We start from the raw sequence: 18209 nt of genomic DNA, 5'->3' as shown, positions 1-18209 counted from the left end.
ATGCTGTATGTTGTACTTGAATCTCACTGCATTATTTTTAGACTATAAAACTTAGAAAGTCTCTACCATAGGCTATATGTCATTGGTTTTTGATCATAATATAGCAACTGCCCAAATTCAATGTTTTTACCTTCTAGTTGGTAGTAAATTGCTCGTGCCAAATAAGTTACACTTAGTTTTGGCAAAAAAAGGTTAGTTCTGTTCATGGTTTTGTTTTATTGCCACTATACAGCGATTTTAAATCATTTACGGCATGCGATTTTGTGATGATCTCAGTCATCATTCCAATAGAAATAGAAAAAAGTGTTGAACAATGAAACGCTATCTTTGGATGAATGCTCCCTTCACCAACGTCTAGTGCACCCAAAAATCTTTCAGGTTTTGCTGAAAAATCGCTTCCAGCTAGACCGTAGTAGCACAACTGCACTCGGTTCTCGGCCATAACAAAATGAAGGTCAGAACTAAATTCAGAATTTGTTGCAGTGTCCAGTCGCGAGTGACAAATCAGTGCACTTAGTTTGTGAGTTTTTTTTTTTTATTACAGTGTAGAACTGTCAGTGTTATGCACACATCTTTTGACAAAAGAACGCAAAATAACACTTGGATAAATATAAGAGAAATCTAAATTTTCTAGTCAATCTCAACATTTTAACTATCACGAGAAGTATGGCAAACGATAAATCGAAAATGTTTCGAACTGATTTCCAAACGCATATCAAAATGATCTACAGTATTAGGTTGTTTTGTTGGTTACAGCAAAACGTATCTCCACAGCACAACATTTGAAGGATTGGCTGAAGCTAAAAAGCTAGTTCGTTTTGCAGAGCATTATATTTTAAACGCAGCAATCAAGTTAGCGCTTTGTCTGTTACACACAATGCATATTATTCAATAGCATTGTGGCACTGTTCTTGCATAAACATACTAAAGCAGTAAATTAAAATTCAACATACATTTATGGTCATTCATCTGTCTGTAGACACAATGAAATAAGATTTTCTGTCGTGCATTGGGCAAGTTACCCAGCAAGGAGACTTCTTCTTCTTCTTCGTGTGAACCTTCTTCGCCACTCCAGGGGTCGAAGGACTCTGCCTTTTACCATCCTAGAGCAGTGGCGGCGTTTTTCCGAGGAAGCAAGTAGAAACTATGTAGGCTAGGATGACATGTTGTACTGACTGGCTTATTCCCCATGAATAGCCTACACCAAGTGAATCTCTTGGCACGAGTACAATTTATCTTCCAAATTTTAAAGGGTGGTTGATATACAAAAATTACCAAGACACGATAGTTTGATATTATTAATAAAACCGAAAAAACTCAAATTTTAGTACCACTTTATGATTTTTTTATTATTTAACAAACGCAGCAGGTAACGTTTGCTAACGTTGCATCGACGCAAGAAAATAACCCTTCAAGCTGTTCTTTTGATGCTCAACAGTTCAATCAAACTTAATCAAAGCTAAATCAAGAAAAAGTTGATATGCTGAGCTCAGCAGCACAAATCTTCGTGAAAAGGCACAACAATATTCCTTTTGCAGAAAGTCTTTGTCCTCATAAAGATATGTAAAAATAAAACAATTTTTTCGTGACCCATTGGTAGAGAATTCTACGTTGAAAAACAGGTCGCTCTTTCTTTAAAACTGCAGTCTCTTTGATGATAAACTGCATCATTCTTTGGCGAAATATCGCAGAGGTACGAAATGTAGCTGAAACCAGCAGCTGGAAACCATACGTTCTGAAAAATGGAAATATTTTTGATAAAATCTTGGAAAAGCAACAACATATTTCAATCAGCTTTGTCTGTCTGCAAATATGCCAAAGCAAGCGCTGTATTTAGACTAGTGGAACAGCTTATCGTGATTTAACCAAAGTGTTTCTTCATCATCTATTATGCTTCGGTTACATTTGCAGACAAGACTTGTCAAATCACAGAGTTTGTACGGCTTGGTATAACTTCTTACAAACGTTATGAAAAGAAACTGAACTATTTTGAACATAATCAACAATCTATTTTGTTTAAGATGTTTCAATGCGTCATAAACATCTTAAATAAAAATTAAACGTGTTTTTAACTGTATCAATCGCATGATGTCAAAGATGCCGTTTCTACAAGACTTCGTATCGTCAAAAATACTTACATCGAAACCATGGGATCATCGGCGCGGTGTCAGGCCGGCACAATCGGAATGGCGATGAAACTGCCGATGATTTGTTCACTGATGACTTGATGTGGCAAGGGAATTCACTGTTGTGAAAACGTAAGTTCATTTCTCACCGAATCATGAGACGATTTGCATCACAACTCTTTGCATTATCTTATTTTATACGCAAAGGTAATTTATGGAAGCAGTGAAACGAAAAGTATGTAAGCAATTTTTATACTAGCATAGACAACTAAAATTACCTGTGTAGCCGCATATGAGTTTTCAGGTTGCTGGTTGAACTGAATCTCTTTTGACAAACCGTGCACTCGTGAGGTCGCTCTCCCGTGTGCACCAAGTGGTGTTTTTGCAAATGGGCCAACTGAGTGAAGCCTTTGTCACATGTTTGGCACTTGAACGGTCTTTCCCCGCTATGCACTCGCAAATGCACCTGCGAAAAAAATACACCCTTGCAAATATCGTGCCAAATTGACTTTTGTTGAATTATTACAAAACTTAGTATTGTGTGACTTACGACTTCTCCATTACAGTTCTCTGTCCAAAAGTCTTGGTAAAAAGTTTTTAAGTCTATAGGCTACGAAAATTTATGCCCATTACTTAGATATTTTTCAAAAGTTTAAAATTGAAATTAATTTCTTACTTTTAAGTTTGACAGCTGTCCAAATCTCTTGAAGCACACGTTGCATTCATAAACAATTTTGCCGTTTTCCTTGCGCAGAGGATAAGGGAGTGACTTGTAGCCGGAGTTCGGACCTCGTTTGCATCTTGTCGATCCAGAAAAAGAGGAATCACTGCAAATCAAAAAAAGTTTCAATAAAAAATTCTTGAATTCTGTTACATCACGTTTACTAAACCGAAAAACAAAAGAACTAAAATATGCAATTACAAAAATAATTCATTATTTACCTGTTTGAAGAAATCGAATTTGCACTCGGAGATGTAGCTTTTGGCGACGTAAGAACTATGCTGGAGCTTGAAAGGGGACTTTGCTGTCTGAACTGCGAGTTTGAGCCAGTGTGAGACAAGGAGAGTTGAGTACTGAAAAAGTTTAGGAAACTGGGTCCGGGGCTGGAAGGGGAAGCTTTGGGAAAATGCTCGGGTGATTTTTTGTTTTTAGGAATATCACATCTTGAAACATTTGGTGACTTTTGCGGTGATTCTGGAAACAACACAATGCAATCATATAATTCAAAACTGTAAAAAATAAATGCAAAACCTTATCAAACGATATAAATTATTGCTGTTTTAAAATTAATGTAAGCCTTAAGTAGTTATTATTTAAGAAGCAACACAATAATAATAAAAGCATCTTTAACTGGCTACTAAGTTAAAATGCAATCATTTTAACAGTTTCAACGCTAAATGTTAGTTTTGAGAATTTGGTTTAAAATTCTACTCACTGAACGTGTCGCTGCTGTTCCATCTTTTAGGGTTGTTCATTGAAGGATTGTAGCTTGGCAATTTCAAGTCTCCATTTGTGAAGTTGGTAGGGATAAACGGATTGGGATAAAACGGGTATCTTCCTGTGGATGTGGAAGCTGCAATAAACATTTGGATGCGGTTGTAAAAGGAAGAGTTGAAACTATGAGGCAGCGGTTGCTGGCCACCAATCGGAGCACTTTTCATCGCGTTTTCCCAAAGAAACTTGTTCATATACTGCGAATAGAGATCGCTTGAAAGATGTTCTGGTGAAGACACGGTTGATGGAAACAGAGTAGATCTTGGTTGAGGAAAGCCTCCAAACGCATTGTCCAATGTGGGGTCAATTGACGGCCTTATTTTATCTTGTTTCGATTTAGCTTCGTCTAATTGTTTGCTGTTTCTTTGGCTTCGATTGGTTTCGATGGATAGTCTGCTGCAGACCGTTTCTTTTTCTGGCTCCTGCGTAAATGATAGATTGAGAGCCTCTGTTTGGGTTTCCGTTTTTGTTTTGGTAATTATTTGCGGCTTTTCTTGGGATTTTTTGCTGGAGATCTTTATGCTTTCGTTGGCTGTTTGTTCTGTCGCATACTTTTCAGCCTTTGTCTTTTGAAGAAGTTGACGTTCGTTGTCTTTCGCTTTACTTGGGCTTGTTAGAGATAAATTATTTGAGTCGCGCTGTGAGGAATTCTGCATTAATACTTTTTCGTACGATTTCCTTTCCAAATAATGAGCATTCATTGCATTTACGATAGTTTGGTAGTACGCAGGCAATGTATACGGCGCTGGGTTAAAAGCAGGTGGATCAGGAAAAGGTTTCGGTAAAAAGTTGGGTTGCGCTGGGTGATGAGGATTTTCTTCTGCAACTCCTCGAGACGCTTTCTTTGATTCTACCCGTCGTTGGGCATCTTGAGTAAAAATGGGTTCATGTGGACTCGAGCTGCCGCTACTGTAGCCGCTATCTGACGGGGATTTCACATCTTGGTCCAAGAGACATCGAACAGAAAAGTTAGTCAGTTTCGTTGGTTTGGCTTCTGCCTTCAGCGCATGCGGCGCAGAGCTGTTGTGTTTCATCGAGAGCGAAGCTGGGCAAGCGGACATCGCCATATTGTTATAACGAACCGATCAAGATGGATACGTTTTGCAAACGAAAAACACGCACACAAGCAAATTATGCAGTTTGTAATACGAAAGTTTAACGGTTTATTCTCTACTTTCTGCAAAACAAAATGTCTTAATGTATATTTTTAACAACAAGCTGTTTCCGCAATACCGTCGTTTAGCTTCAAGATATGCCTGATTTTTGATTGAACAGACATTTCGTCAATCAAAATATCTTTCCTAGGAAAAAATTAAATTATGTTTAAGTCTTCAGGTTATCTCTAGAGTTACCTCTTACCATTAAATTATTTTTCTATTTTATTGTTCACTTACTTTTCTTAAAATATTCTTTATAATTTTTATCTCTAACTTCATTACTGCCTAAAGCAAGATTAATGCATAAGATAATTTCAAACACTGAATACGGTCCATGTTTACCAGAACTAAAACTCGTTGGCTTTAGTTTTCAATTCGCTGCAAGAAGATGTTCGATCAACCCTTTCTCGACTTGTAATGAGTTTATTTTACAAACGCGTTTGCTTAAATAAACTATTAGGATACTTTGTTAAAAAAACACACAGTTTGATAACAATTCGTAGTTGCACTTCGCCTGACCGAAAAAAAAACGTCTGAGAATTTTGATGTCACTTTACATACAAAAACAACAACTCTAAAAAAGCTACAATTTTCAATCGAACACGCTCAACCCGCAGCTGGAGTTTGTCACAAATGATACGAAGCCGATATCTTTCTAATAAATTGTGGTTCACCCTTTTTTCTTACTCGCTTACACCTCTTTTTACTTCCGGTTTTCTTCTCCATTTTTCTCTCTTCGTTCTCGCTGCCTGGCATATCCTGCAAACAATCGTTTCTTTGTGTGAAAAACTGATGTCTGAAAACGTTGGATCATTGAACCAAGCTCATTATCTGAAGCGCCATTCTGCCTGCTGTGAGATGTTGCTACTCACCGATTTTTCCCGTTTGCAAGCTTTCTTTACGGTTTTCATTGCATTCGTTTTTTTTTTGTTTTGTTTTTTCTGACAGACGCTTGGTCGAAATAAATTTAATTTTTAAGCTGAGATATTATCTTTTCGATATCAATTTTTTCCAAGGTTGTATAAAAATGCATTGAAATATCCAGTTTGTTTTTATATTTTGAAATATAAGCAAAGCGTTTTGCTTTGTATAGAAAAGAAACTTTTAACTTATTTGTTTTGTGATCAAATGGCAGTTTTTCACATTAAATTTATCTTCCAATATCTTTTCCACTAATAAGAGAAAAGACAAACATATAAGCTTCCCTCACATATAAACTTAAGTTAAATTTAGACTGATCCGAAAATATTTCAGGAACATTTGGTAGGTAGCATCACAACAGGACTCTTGTTTATTGTTTTAAGGAATAAAAAATGCTTTGTCATCTTCGGTATTTTGGTACTGTGTAAGTTATGATGAGTTGCAACAGCAATATATTTAGGCTGGTGTTTCTGCTGAGTGGGTCTCCCAAAGATAAAAACTTTGGAAAACCTTTTCCTGATTGTTATGATCCTGGTTAGAAATGTTTTTTTGTTGTTGTGCAATTCTTAGTCTACTGTAGAGCTTGAACAAATCTTTTCACTGTTTACGTTTGTTCCGAACAAATCTTCAACAATTGATGAATCTTTACCCAGACAGTAAAATTCGTCATTAGACATCGAATCAAGGTAAAACTAACGGATTTTACTGCCTGGGTACCAATCAATTCAGAAAGTGAACAAGCACACACAGATCTTTGCCATCAAATTAGCAAAAATACTAGCAACGGCTTTGTGGCGTTGTCAAAACCTTTTAAATTGATTTGTCAATAAGACTTCAACGTCTCACATGGCAAGGTTACTTCAAAAGTGTGTACTGCAGATTGGTATCCACGTTCACCCGTAGGAAAAGTGGTTTGACTGCAGCTTAACAACCTCTTCAAAATAAATCCTGAACGTTGCAATCACTGAATGCAGCACCATGCCAAATTCCTTTCTAGGATTTGTGTTCGATAAACTGACAGTTACCGAGTTGAAGCGGATTTCTGTCTCTACACCTACTGAGATTGAAAAGGCAGTGCTCAGTTTTGCTGATTTAACGGCGGATAGACCAAATAAATTTACAAACTAAACAAATTAGGTATCTGGGACAATGCACTGCTGGCTATTCACAGGGTTCACCTTTCGCACAACAACAAACAATGGAAAACTTACGGAGTAAAATTCTTGATAGACATACTACTGTTATGGAAAGCTCTCGTTTTCAAAATAATTACCACCTTCGTCTAAATTAGAGTAACTTCAAATGTACTATTGTGCTTATTTCATTTTTAATGCAGTGAAAAGTTTTCTTTTTAAAGTAAAACTGAATGCCACTATAGCAACCGAGCTTTTTCTCACATCATTAATTAGTTTCTTTTATTACAACTGGACGTCGAAAGAAGGCCAAACTCTTACAACTACCAATTAACAAGATAAATTCACACATTTCACGACCTAGAGTGATTTTACTCACGCATTGTGTACATGCGTGAGTTACCGTTCGTGTGGTAGTCTCCAAGTATGGGTTTTGTGGTGCAATGCCCTAGGAAACAATTAAGCAAACCAACAGTAGCCAACGTGTTTCAAAGTTATTCTAAAATGTGATGTAATTATCTGCATAATGCATCTACTTTGTCATTTTGTTTACTATTCCTTAAAATGCATGTTTAAGTCACACACATGTGCTTTTTGCGACATTTTATTATAAATTGTAGTCTAGATTTTTTTCTTATGTTTGGTTTTAGCTGAAAATTACTTTCCGGTTCCGCGTCGCTTTGCATGCATAAACCTTACATCATTATTGCGTCAAGGACATCTTGGATGACGAAGGATCCAAAGACTACATTTTAGATAGATTTGTCTCACAAAAAATGTTTGATGTCTTTGGAAGAATTTTTGTTACAAAGCCCTTTAATCACCTAAACATGCAAAAAAGTGCGAACGTTAAGCTTCTACCGTGTAAAAGTAAAAGTTCACACGTCGATCGATTACGTAAACATTGAAATGATGGTCTGGTAGTCACTGCAACAACAGATTTGTTTTGTTAGTGACACATTTTGTGACTATGCATACCGCTGTAAACTTTCGCCTCAGCCTCAATTACAATACTTTCGACAACAACAATCTTCTTTATGAGTAAAGTAACAGCACGAATTTCATTTACAGATGATATTTTAAGTCATTAACAAACAAACGCTAAATTTACGTTGCTTTTTTAACACAATCGGCACATAGGTGTATTGAGGATGAACACTTGATTCCCCTACAGGGACTGACCACTTCAGATTTTTTTCCCAGCTTACCTTTGATTTGAAAGGTTTTCACATGCTGACGTATGACAATTACAAAGCAACACTTAAAACTTGTTCATCTTGCTACTGAATATTCGATTAGTTTATCTTCTTACTAGTGTGTTTTCTTTATACACGTCCTTACCTTAGAAAGTTGTATCTAGCGCAGCTTACTCATTTCCATCAAACAAAATTTGGGTTAGCAATGTTCTTGCGATGGTTGCTGCTACCGCAACGGTTGACATGAATTTCTGTGTTATTTACGTGTTGTAGCAGCCTAAAAAAGTTTATTAAACCAAAAAAATTTCACAAAAATGTAAATGGCAAAACTACACCATAATTTGCCTCATTTTCTCGTACCTATGGCAAGTGCAATCTTGTTGCATTTTTGACATGCTATGCTGTCCTCGCGTTTGGAGTGGGACCATGGCTACGCGGAGACGAGGTCTAACTTGTCGCATTCAGCGGACGTTCGATGCTTTTACATACTGTTGCTGACAGCCCAGCTCTAATTTTATAAGAAAGATAAATTTACTGCTTTACTCAATTTCAACCAGCAAACTATAATAGTCGCTGTTTGGTTTAAGTGATGTCCAACCCACTAAATTAGGTTCGGTTGTGTTTATTGCAACAAAAACAATGGGAATTTTAGACAATCTGGAAGTTCCCTTTGATAAAGATATGTGACATATATAAATGGTTTGACAACTTTATACGACCAGCAAGTGTCTTCTTCAGATTCTTGAAGAGTTTCTGCAATATACGTCAAGGAGTGGTTTTGCTTTATTGAAACGATTCAACATTAAGTGAGCCTACTCACCGCAACAACCTACGGATTGGTGGCAATATTTAAATCCCAGAAACAAATTGTATAGATGCACATTAGATACACAGAAACTACGTAGCAAAAGTCTCAAATAAAAAATTGCGGACTACGCACTATTGTTGTGTACTTACCACTCAAAGGTTGTTTTTAACTTGAAGACTACAGCCCACTTAATGTAAATAACAAAGAAAGCTTATTGGAATGACATTGTTTTTTACTGGATGTGCCCAAAGGATGTCAGCGCTCTGTGATCTTGGAATAGCAAAGAAATTCGGCGATTGGCCATGAAATCTTTTTATCTCGATTAACTCCAAATTCAAATCTACAACTGGCTTTGTGATCCAGTATTTTGAAGATATCGACTTCACAAGTTGCATTTGCTTGTCAGTATTTCTGTAAAAAAAAAGGCGGTCCAGTCCAAATCTATAACCCACAACCTTGTTACCGCTACTTCCACGAGTGTCCAAATTGTACTTTCAAGTACATTTTCCTTTCTTCGTTTCAGATATTTTTTGCTCAAATTTGTTTTCTCGCACCTCAGACATGAAGCTTACTTTTTAGTTCCACCAAAGGAAAATCGTAAAGCTAGACTGCTTACATGACAAACTTAAAAGTTTTTATCAGTTTGGAATTCAAAATACAACACCGGTGTGCCAAAATATTTCGAATGCTTAGAGGTTCATATGTTCCTGATACTGAGAGGAATGTTTGATCTGCAAATCAGCTTGTAACTTTAGCAGGCATTGAGTTTCTCTGATCGTTTTCATAGAAGATATATTCAAGGGAAATTGAAATAGACAACTATAAATGTCTATCTTTTTTTATAAACGCAGTTCAGTTGTACCACCTTGCGCAAAGTCGTCCAATAACACGCATTTTCCGTTTCTGTTTCTGGAATTTACGTCTTGTAGACTATATTTCTGCCCATGCACCTGACATAATGTGGCAAATGGTCAGGTCTGTGTAATCGGACGACAAACCAGTTGCATTAGTCAGCTAGGGTTACTGTTGCGTATGTTGACGTAGAAAAAACATTAAAAAAGGATGGAGTTACTGGCTGGCCATTGGCTTGTACAATAATTTGGGATACAACGAAGATGATTTCCGTGGCCAGAAAGAGCTGCACCGAGCAATACAGCGGCTCGTGTAAAAGGATATTCATCTGATCATTTATACTATTGTACGTTTGATGTCTTTTCGCTCTGAAACATCGGTGTATAAATGCGCCGAAAAACTGCAGCATTTAGTAAAGGCATTACTTTTACGTTGCAAGACATAAAGTCAACCATAAAATACACAAAATGTACGTAGAGATGTGTTTTTATGGTGTCTGCTTTGTGCTGCATATCAATGTTTCGAATGTGATTCCTGTATCGCTTCTTCATTTCGCAGAAAAGCTACACAAAGCAACTCGTACATTATGGTATTATCTTGTCAATCAAAATAACAATGCGTTTTCCTGCCTAGCATTACAACGATTTTTTAGCTTGTGAGATTTGTGCAACGGCTGTACAGTTACAAAAAAAAACAATAGCTACCAGTTTGACATACAAATGCTTTGCAAACAGCGCTGGAATAAGCGCAAATCCAATTCAACTCAAACGGTTTAAATCTACTTGTTTCGAATTCGAGAAACATTCAGTGTATGCTGGTAAATTCAAATGGACTGTATCGAAATAGATGTCACACCTTTTCAATACTTGTATGGCAGCTTCAGCTTTAAATCAATGCTGATTGTACCTGTAGACAATTTGTGGCATTTAATTATTGTTCGAATGACAGATTTTATGCTATTACCTGCATTTTAACATTGCAGCCTACACATTATGCAATCATATAGTCACCCCACTGCACATTGTCTTTGTCAATCAAGATTGAATTTAAATGCAGTAGGGAAAAACACATGGATTGGATAGGAAAAATGTCTTTTCTAAGCAGCTGCTTTTTGCCATTAGGCTACATCTCTAGTTGACATCACAAGACAAGGGGATGATAACGCAGTATTTTGTCATTTTTGGATGTTGCTTAAGGAGTGGTTGGGAAAAGTAGGAAAATAAGATGCAATTCTAAATCATCTTAATACAGCATAAAAGTATTGTAGTTTTGCTTCAAAATTTTCTTCCGAATTAACCATTTTGGCTACAGACCTTCAAATTGTCCTGTACTTTGTAAGTATTTGCACTTGGAATCAAAATTAATTTTGTTTTCCTAATAATTTCAAGTAGGCCTAATTAAGTAGGCTACTTTCATTGCATTTATCTTTAAGATGAAGGTAATTTTGCCTAGAGAATGCCTACAAAGTATTATACTTATTCTTTAATTTTCTTAGCAATAAAATCTTGTAAGATATCCTTTACAAATTCACACTAACATTTGTTTACTAAATTTAATCATTTTTAGGCTTGACATTTTGGGTCAACACTAAAACTGTTCAACTTTAGAATTAGGTTTTTATACTTCAATCTTGATATCTGTCGTTTTTGCACACTGCTTTTGCTTTATCATAAATGAAAGCACCGTTTTGTTTTCCGGAATATCATCAAATGTTGTGACTTAAACCAATGAAGTGAAGTAGGTAAGGTTTTATTTCAAATCGTTTAGTCCAGAACTATTCGAACAAAATGAATCACTAAACATTCTAGCTCGTACAGTCGTGAGCCTACATGTTGAATCATAGGGTTTTAAATCTAAATTCACTTCTCTTTTTATGTCTTTACAACTGCTTGTTATTATTTTTGACAAAATGACGGTTTATCTTCACAGTAAAAGCACCAGAATTTGAGCCACATTCTTGTAATCTGAAAGTCTACTACTGTAGGCCAATTGCTGTGAGTAGGCTACTGCGCAGGAATCGGGGTTTAGTAGCATAAATCAAAATGTGTTCGATCAGCATTGGTCAATTCAATTTAATTGGCAGACATCTTTAGTTGGGAAAACCACTGACACACAACTTTTGGAACTCGAACAGTTGAATTTTCCTAAATCTAAATTATAATTGCAAGTTTTAAGTTTTCTTTGATACCAGTTTGATTTACTTTTCTATGCTGCTGAATATAAACACTAAAGAGAATTAAAATACAATTACACTGTAATAATGACAAAACTACACTGATACGAAAAAGCTTAACTAAACTTTTCTACAACGATATACAAGAATAGAGCTGACAGCAAAAAAACGTAAATTTTGTCAGAGTTTGAAAAAAACTCTCGCTTGCCTTGTTCACTCAATTACACTGCATTGTTCTAACCGGGAGCCGAGTGGTGAAAGTCCTGGTTCAATGTCCTAAATTGTGCCAGTTTGACACTGCTCAAAGAACATGCACTGTGTATTAAGCAAGACATCAAAAGCTTGCCTGAAGATGGACACGAAGATTGGCTTCCTTGTCTTCCAACCACTTAATTAAAACTTTCTAATACTTGGATACGACCTGAAAACCTAACTGGTAGCATGGCGCACAATTCACACAAGTGTCAAATCAGTATCAGTTTTAAGAGATAGAAAGTTGGTCATATGTCGATCAAGCCTAAAAACTAATGCAGTGTTTTCAAGTAAAACATTGCTCATTCAACTACATTAAGTTACGAAGTAGATTAACTTATGGCAAAGGTAACAAAAGTATGAAGTAAAGTAGGTTTTGGTTTTGCATATTACATAGAAGTTGGTGCTCAAACCATTGGGAGCAAAGCTTTTGGTTGCAAGGAAATTGTAAGAGAACTGAGAGCAAGTCCAAACTACATGTGGGCCGCGAAAGTCATTCAAGGTATGTGCATAAGTTTTGATGGTCTACATCAAAATTACATTATTATTTCAATTTTTATGAAGATTTAGATTATAAAATAGCGATAAACAAAACGTATTCTTGATGGTATAGTTATATGTTGAAGACCTTATGCAATCTCAAGACCTATACGTTCAAGACCTTATGCAAATAAACACGAGTAGGCTTACACAAATGTGACATCATCCAGCCACAGAAGATTGCATTCAAATGTATTTTGTGGCATTTAGAAATGAGAGTTGGCAACCATGGTTTTGGGCTATGATACTTTAGGTATTACAGAGATAAGAAAAAACGGAGCGCATCCGGATTTTTGGGTTTTGAAAATATAGGATCCAGATCAGGAGTGCAAATTTTTTTGAAAACAAGAGTCAGCATTAGAGTTTTTTTTAATGGATTGATACATGGAACTAATTTAAAAACAGCTAAAAGAATTACTGACACTTTTTGCTTTCACAGAATCATTCATAAAATATTGTAAAATCTTAATAATAAACAGATTGAATTTCAGATTGGCAACTCTATTTTGACAATCTTTAGTTTCTAAATCAGTTCTTTTTCACATTGATTCATGGTCTGCAGACGTAAAAGTCTTAATAAAAGCGACTGATATTTAAAAACTTAGGTTTTTCATGCAATGCAAAGGATGAAGCGTGTATTGGTTGTGTGTTTCGAAAACATTACGAAAAGCAATTTAAACTTCATCACAACAGCAGGACACGTCATTATAAAGCAACATCTGCTACAAGGCTTTGGTTAGGCAGAACTGGTGATGTGGATACTCAAACCTTCACTAATGCTCGGACATTTCTTAATTAAATCAGCCATGTTGATATTGCGTTGGAGGAGAAGTGTTTGTGCTACTGTCGTATCGGATTCGGAGTCTATTTCTGGTAAACGTAAATGCATTGTTATTTGAGCTGTTTTTAGATTTACATTAGTGGTCCGCCAAGCTTAAAAAAATACATTTATTGATCCATGGATTTCAAAAGGTAGGCGACCGCTGCTCTAAGCTACACAAGCTACTGTAACTACAGTATCTGTTTAATTCTCGCTATGAATTCGTGCACAAAACCTCGATGCACAATATTTAAAATTAATTTGTGTGGAAAACAATCAACATACTTTTTATTCATATTTTTAGTTGTTTTCTGTCATTTGCAGCTGCATATTTCAATTACAACAAAATAGAAAGCGCTGGTATTGCTTATGGATGGTTTTGCCAGTTTTAGTGACATAAAGTGAAAAAGGAAATCTTTCATCCTAATTAAACTAAAAATTTTAAGATTTAGCGTTTTGAAAAAGAGAGAAGTTTGAACTTTTTCTATAGCTAGGTTGTTGTTGTGTATCTCCTGCAAACGAACTATTATGTCGCTCCATGTAAATTAAAATAGATTTTAACCCATGCTTTGTAGTGCTTGAACTTGCATTGGTCAGTCGCTGAGCCGGTTACTTGTGTACAAGTAGTTATGGATAGTGGTTAAGATCAAGCGGCGCTGGTTCGGCTCTCGGGGTGTGCGCTTGAGCAACGTATTTAAGGACTGCTTTCATTTAGTGGCACCTAGAGGATGGAATAATTTACACACGGGATCACTTAAACAACAAGAGGTAACTTCGCTCTGCCAATTCCGATAACTGGCCCTGCGTCAGTAGTTCAAAGCTTCTAATACGAGTATGCAAAACTGCCAGGATTGACATATAAGAGGCTTTGTCAGTACCAGGATAGAGATTTAAACCAACCAAGTTGGAATGTCAACTGGTTAGTGCAGCATATCTGCCCTCTAGTGATTAGATAAATTCATCCAGCAAGTGAAAATTTGTGGAGAACAATAGTTTTAAACGCAGAATCTCCCGTCGAAATTTGTTTTCTTGCTCAAAATTAAATTGTTATTTTTGCAATGAAACGAAATATTTCCACTTGAACCGGCCGGCGGGGTGAAACAATGGCATTTCAACCCCACAACCGAAAGTGGGTTGCTTGGGGGTCTCAGGTTTCACCCAACACAATTGATCGATGCATCTGTAAACCCAAAACAGGAAGTTATTTGTTGAACCCAAGGACTTTTGTTGTCAGTTTAGTGCAAGAAGTTACTATTTAGTTCCATTTATATTAGCGAAGGCTCAATTTCGATGCAATCCAATAGAAATCGAATCTGTTGCCGCACCTGCGGCCGTTTGGAGACAATGGGGAACTTTTCAATGGAAATTCCTTTGCAAATGGTTGCATTCAAATAACTGGTGTGAGCAATCATTTGGAATTGAATCTCATTTTATAAATTTGTACATTTTTGAAGACATGCAGCAATAAAGCATGCCAATAAAAGAATACTATAATATAGAAGAACCTCCTTTGCCAGGCAAGTAGCCTACATTTATTATCCATCCAATTTCGATACAAGAAATCAGTATTAAATTGGAGTTAGGTATTCAGTAAAGTACCAAGTTTTTGATCGCATGATTTAAAAGTATTCAAGTCATCAAAAGAAATGTAATTATCTTCTAGTTTTGAAGCAATCTTGAGTTAAATTTTTTTTTTCGGTTTTACAGTAGTTTACCTTCTCACAAGAATCGTAAACAAAAAGTAAAAAGTTGTTTCCTTACAAAAATTATCCCCTGTTATTATTCTGCCAAAACAGTTTTTTTAAACTACTTTTCAAACGATTGTGTAATTACGAAAAGTTGCTAAGTTTTTCAAGTGAAACTTTTACGTTTAGACTTTGTATCTTGCAAAATAAATGAAAAATTCGTTTTAGCCTAATACGGGATTGCCGCATTGGAACCAAAAAATTTTCATTTTTTTTTTCTAATACCAAACATAATATTTTTAACACACTATTTTAAGATAATCTCAAATTGCAGTAGCATAACGTGCAACCATCTTATACTTGCTCTTGTCGGCTTTGGCCAGGCGACAAGGCAGAACTCAAGGTCATCGAACTATTGTACTGTATATTCCTAACAAAAGGTTATTTAAAAAAAATACAGTATAACTTTTGAACCCAAAAGCATTAACGTTTTGTAGCCTTAATTGTCTGCTTAACATCATGCTTGTTGAGTATTAAATAGAAACTGCACACCAGTGTAACGAGGTAACAGGTGTGCGCTGATCCGGGTCACTTCCAACGCGTTCTCCCACTCGTAATAGTTCAAGTGACAGTCTATACTTACTTGGTATGAGAGAGGTCATAGGAGTGAAGGAACAGTAATCTAGTGCAGAATGCTATCCAATATCTTGTACGTTACCAGCGCAACATCATGAAATGAAGTGATCTTTTTGAAGCTTTGACGACAATTCGAAGGGTGGAGACTTTATGAGCGATTTTGGTACATGCTCTGAGTTCCAATTGAAAATTATGATGAGAGTGTGGAGTTGTTTTCACTTTACAATATTCTTTTTTGTGCCACGCGACTTGTACTCAAACCATCATAACTGACAGTGAAACTGAACTGATGAATGATCGGATCACTTTATTTGCACCAAACTTCTAAGAGGCACACGCACACCTTTCCCTACATTGGAAATTCTTACTAAATTTCGAGTAGATTATAATCTAGAAAAAAGTGACAACATTATGGTATTTAAAGAGAGTTGAATGGTGTTAATGATTAAGTTTCTACAGAAGTAGTAAATTGCTCATTTACTGGCTTCACTAAATTGGTGAAAACTAGATAAAAAGCTAATTCAATGTCTGTTTTACCGTATTAACAAACTTCGCCTACTTCAAGTCAATTACATCCACCTTTCCGAGTAAAATTTTTCGAACAAACTTACAATTCTCCAGGAAATAAATCCAGAGAGCTTTTAGACATAAACTTGCTGTAGAAAATCACTCAAAAAAGAAAATGTTGTGCTTTCTGGAGTTAGTAATAATCATTACTGTCGTTTTCCTGATCTTGTTCGAGTTCTTCCGAAAGGTGTGCCATACAACTCATCCAATGGATGCACGAGCTTAGCTTTTCTTGCAGCGGTTGTCATGCGGCTTGTGGACTTAAAATGAAAAGAAAATACGTTTCAACAAAAAAGCAATGAAGGTGTTGTGATTGGGGTAAAATGATTATTCTGAGTAGTGATAAAAAAGTTTAGTCACAAAAAACTAAATTCATATAATAATCTAACAAGATTCCCATTTTGTATTTCTCCATCTGAAAGAGCAGCTATAAAATATCTAAAAAATCTCCGTGTAGTATTTTTAGTTTTAAACTGTTTTTTTTTTGGCAATTTGATTTCATCTCACAGCAGTTTTTACGACACTACTTACCATAAGAAAACTGTCCTAAGATGGCATTGCAAACAAGTGCGCCTGCTCACTAGCCTGTACTTTATCCTGCATGTCAAGTGAAATTTATATTGAATTTCAAGTAGTACAAGACTTGGTTACGGAAAAACGTGTTCTTAATCACCAATATTTTAGGTTTGCTTGTCAAAACCGGTTTCAGTGATCTGTTTTTCAAGTACGCCAGCCTGAAAGCGTGAGAACCTGGCCATAAGTGATAGCAACATATCAGAACAACTGGTAGGAAATGGAATTCAATCAAGCGTGATTGAATTCCACGACAATTTGCTACGAAACATAAATCTTTTCCTTGCAAAGTGTTATAAATTCGATTTTGTGTAAGAGAGATATGAAATTCAATGAACCACTTTATGCAACATGTCAAGGAGCAGTGTTTTACACCAGGTGCTTGGTAATCGATACTCAAAAACTTTTGCTGATTTGCGGGGTGATATAGTATTGCAAGGAGTAAGTAAAAAACAAGTTATGTTGTTTTTTTATGCTGTTCGTTTCATATTTTCTATAAAATCACAGTTTTTTGTTGCAAAAGTTGGAATCTACTTGCCGAAAACTGGTCATTACTAATTATTCCTGCCAGTTGCGTAGCGTCACTCATTTGATTGGGAGGAAGACACTCCAGAAGCGAAAATCTTTAACTTGACATGAAAATTTAGCCACAGGCATTTTTGGTCTATAATATTCGAAATGTTATCTATTATTCAATAAACGCAAATTATTGTAGTAAACCTTGGCCATTTTGCCTTTTCTAATTTAGCCTATTTGCGACAACAGCCTACTGGGCAGTAAAATGGTTGGAACGTCTCGTTACTCTAATCAAAAAACAATAAAGAGGCCAAAATGTAGATACTAAACTCATGAGTTTAGTATATACATTTTGGAATTTTTATTGTTTTTTGATTTGTGCCTACTGGGCTATACGCAATTTCGCAATGATAATGAGATTAGCACAACACGAGAAAGACTCACAACAGATAAAAATAAACATGTCCAAAATTCCGCCAGGACTTCTTGATTTTCATATGTTTGGCAAACGAATTTTGCATGACGAATTTTATTGAAAGTAGGCTACAGTTCCTCTTTATAAATCCCTGAGTTTCTACAATATAGCCTAAGCACAAAGATGGAGCTGGAAGCATTCCTCTGACCAGTAGGTCTAGTTATGCCATAGGCCTTGGAAAAAAACACATTTTTTAATCAGTGGCACAGGCTACACAGAAATTTTCAATGGTAGAGTAGGCTGAAGATGAATTACATTAACATAGTACGAATACGACCATGTTA

The 18209-nt window shown here is 35.9% G+C and overlaps 1 protein-coding gene across 1 annotated transcript; it reads right to left on the bottom strand.

The window, feature by feature from the left end:
* Positions 1–535: 535 nt before the first annotated feature.
* Positions 536–4688, bottom strand: LOC145768261 (uncharacterized). The gene is made up of 6 exons (XM_082579743.1): positions 3563–4688; positions 3069–3321; positions 2803–2953; positions 2405–2592; positions 2139–2245; positions 536–1735 (listed from the first exon to the last, which is right to left on the bottom strand). Coding segments are annotated over exons 1-6 (1827 nt in total). The 3' UTR covers positions 536–1733.
* Between the last annotated feature and the right edge of the window lie 13521 nt (positions 4689–18209).

Source organism: Aplidium turbinatum, chromosome 4, assembly GCF_918807975.1.
Source record: "Aplidium turbinatum chromosome 4, kaAplTurb1.1, whole genome shotgun sequence".
NCBI classification, from domain to species: Eukaryota; Metazoa; Chordata; class Ascidiacea; order Aplousobranchia; family Polyclinidae; genus Aplidium; species Aplidium turbinatum.
Note: the sequence above shows the minus strand (reverse complement) of the source record. Positions and strands in the feature narration are given on the sequence as shown.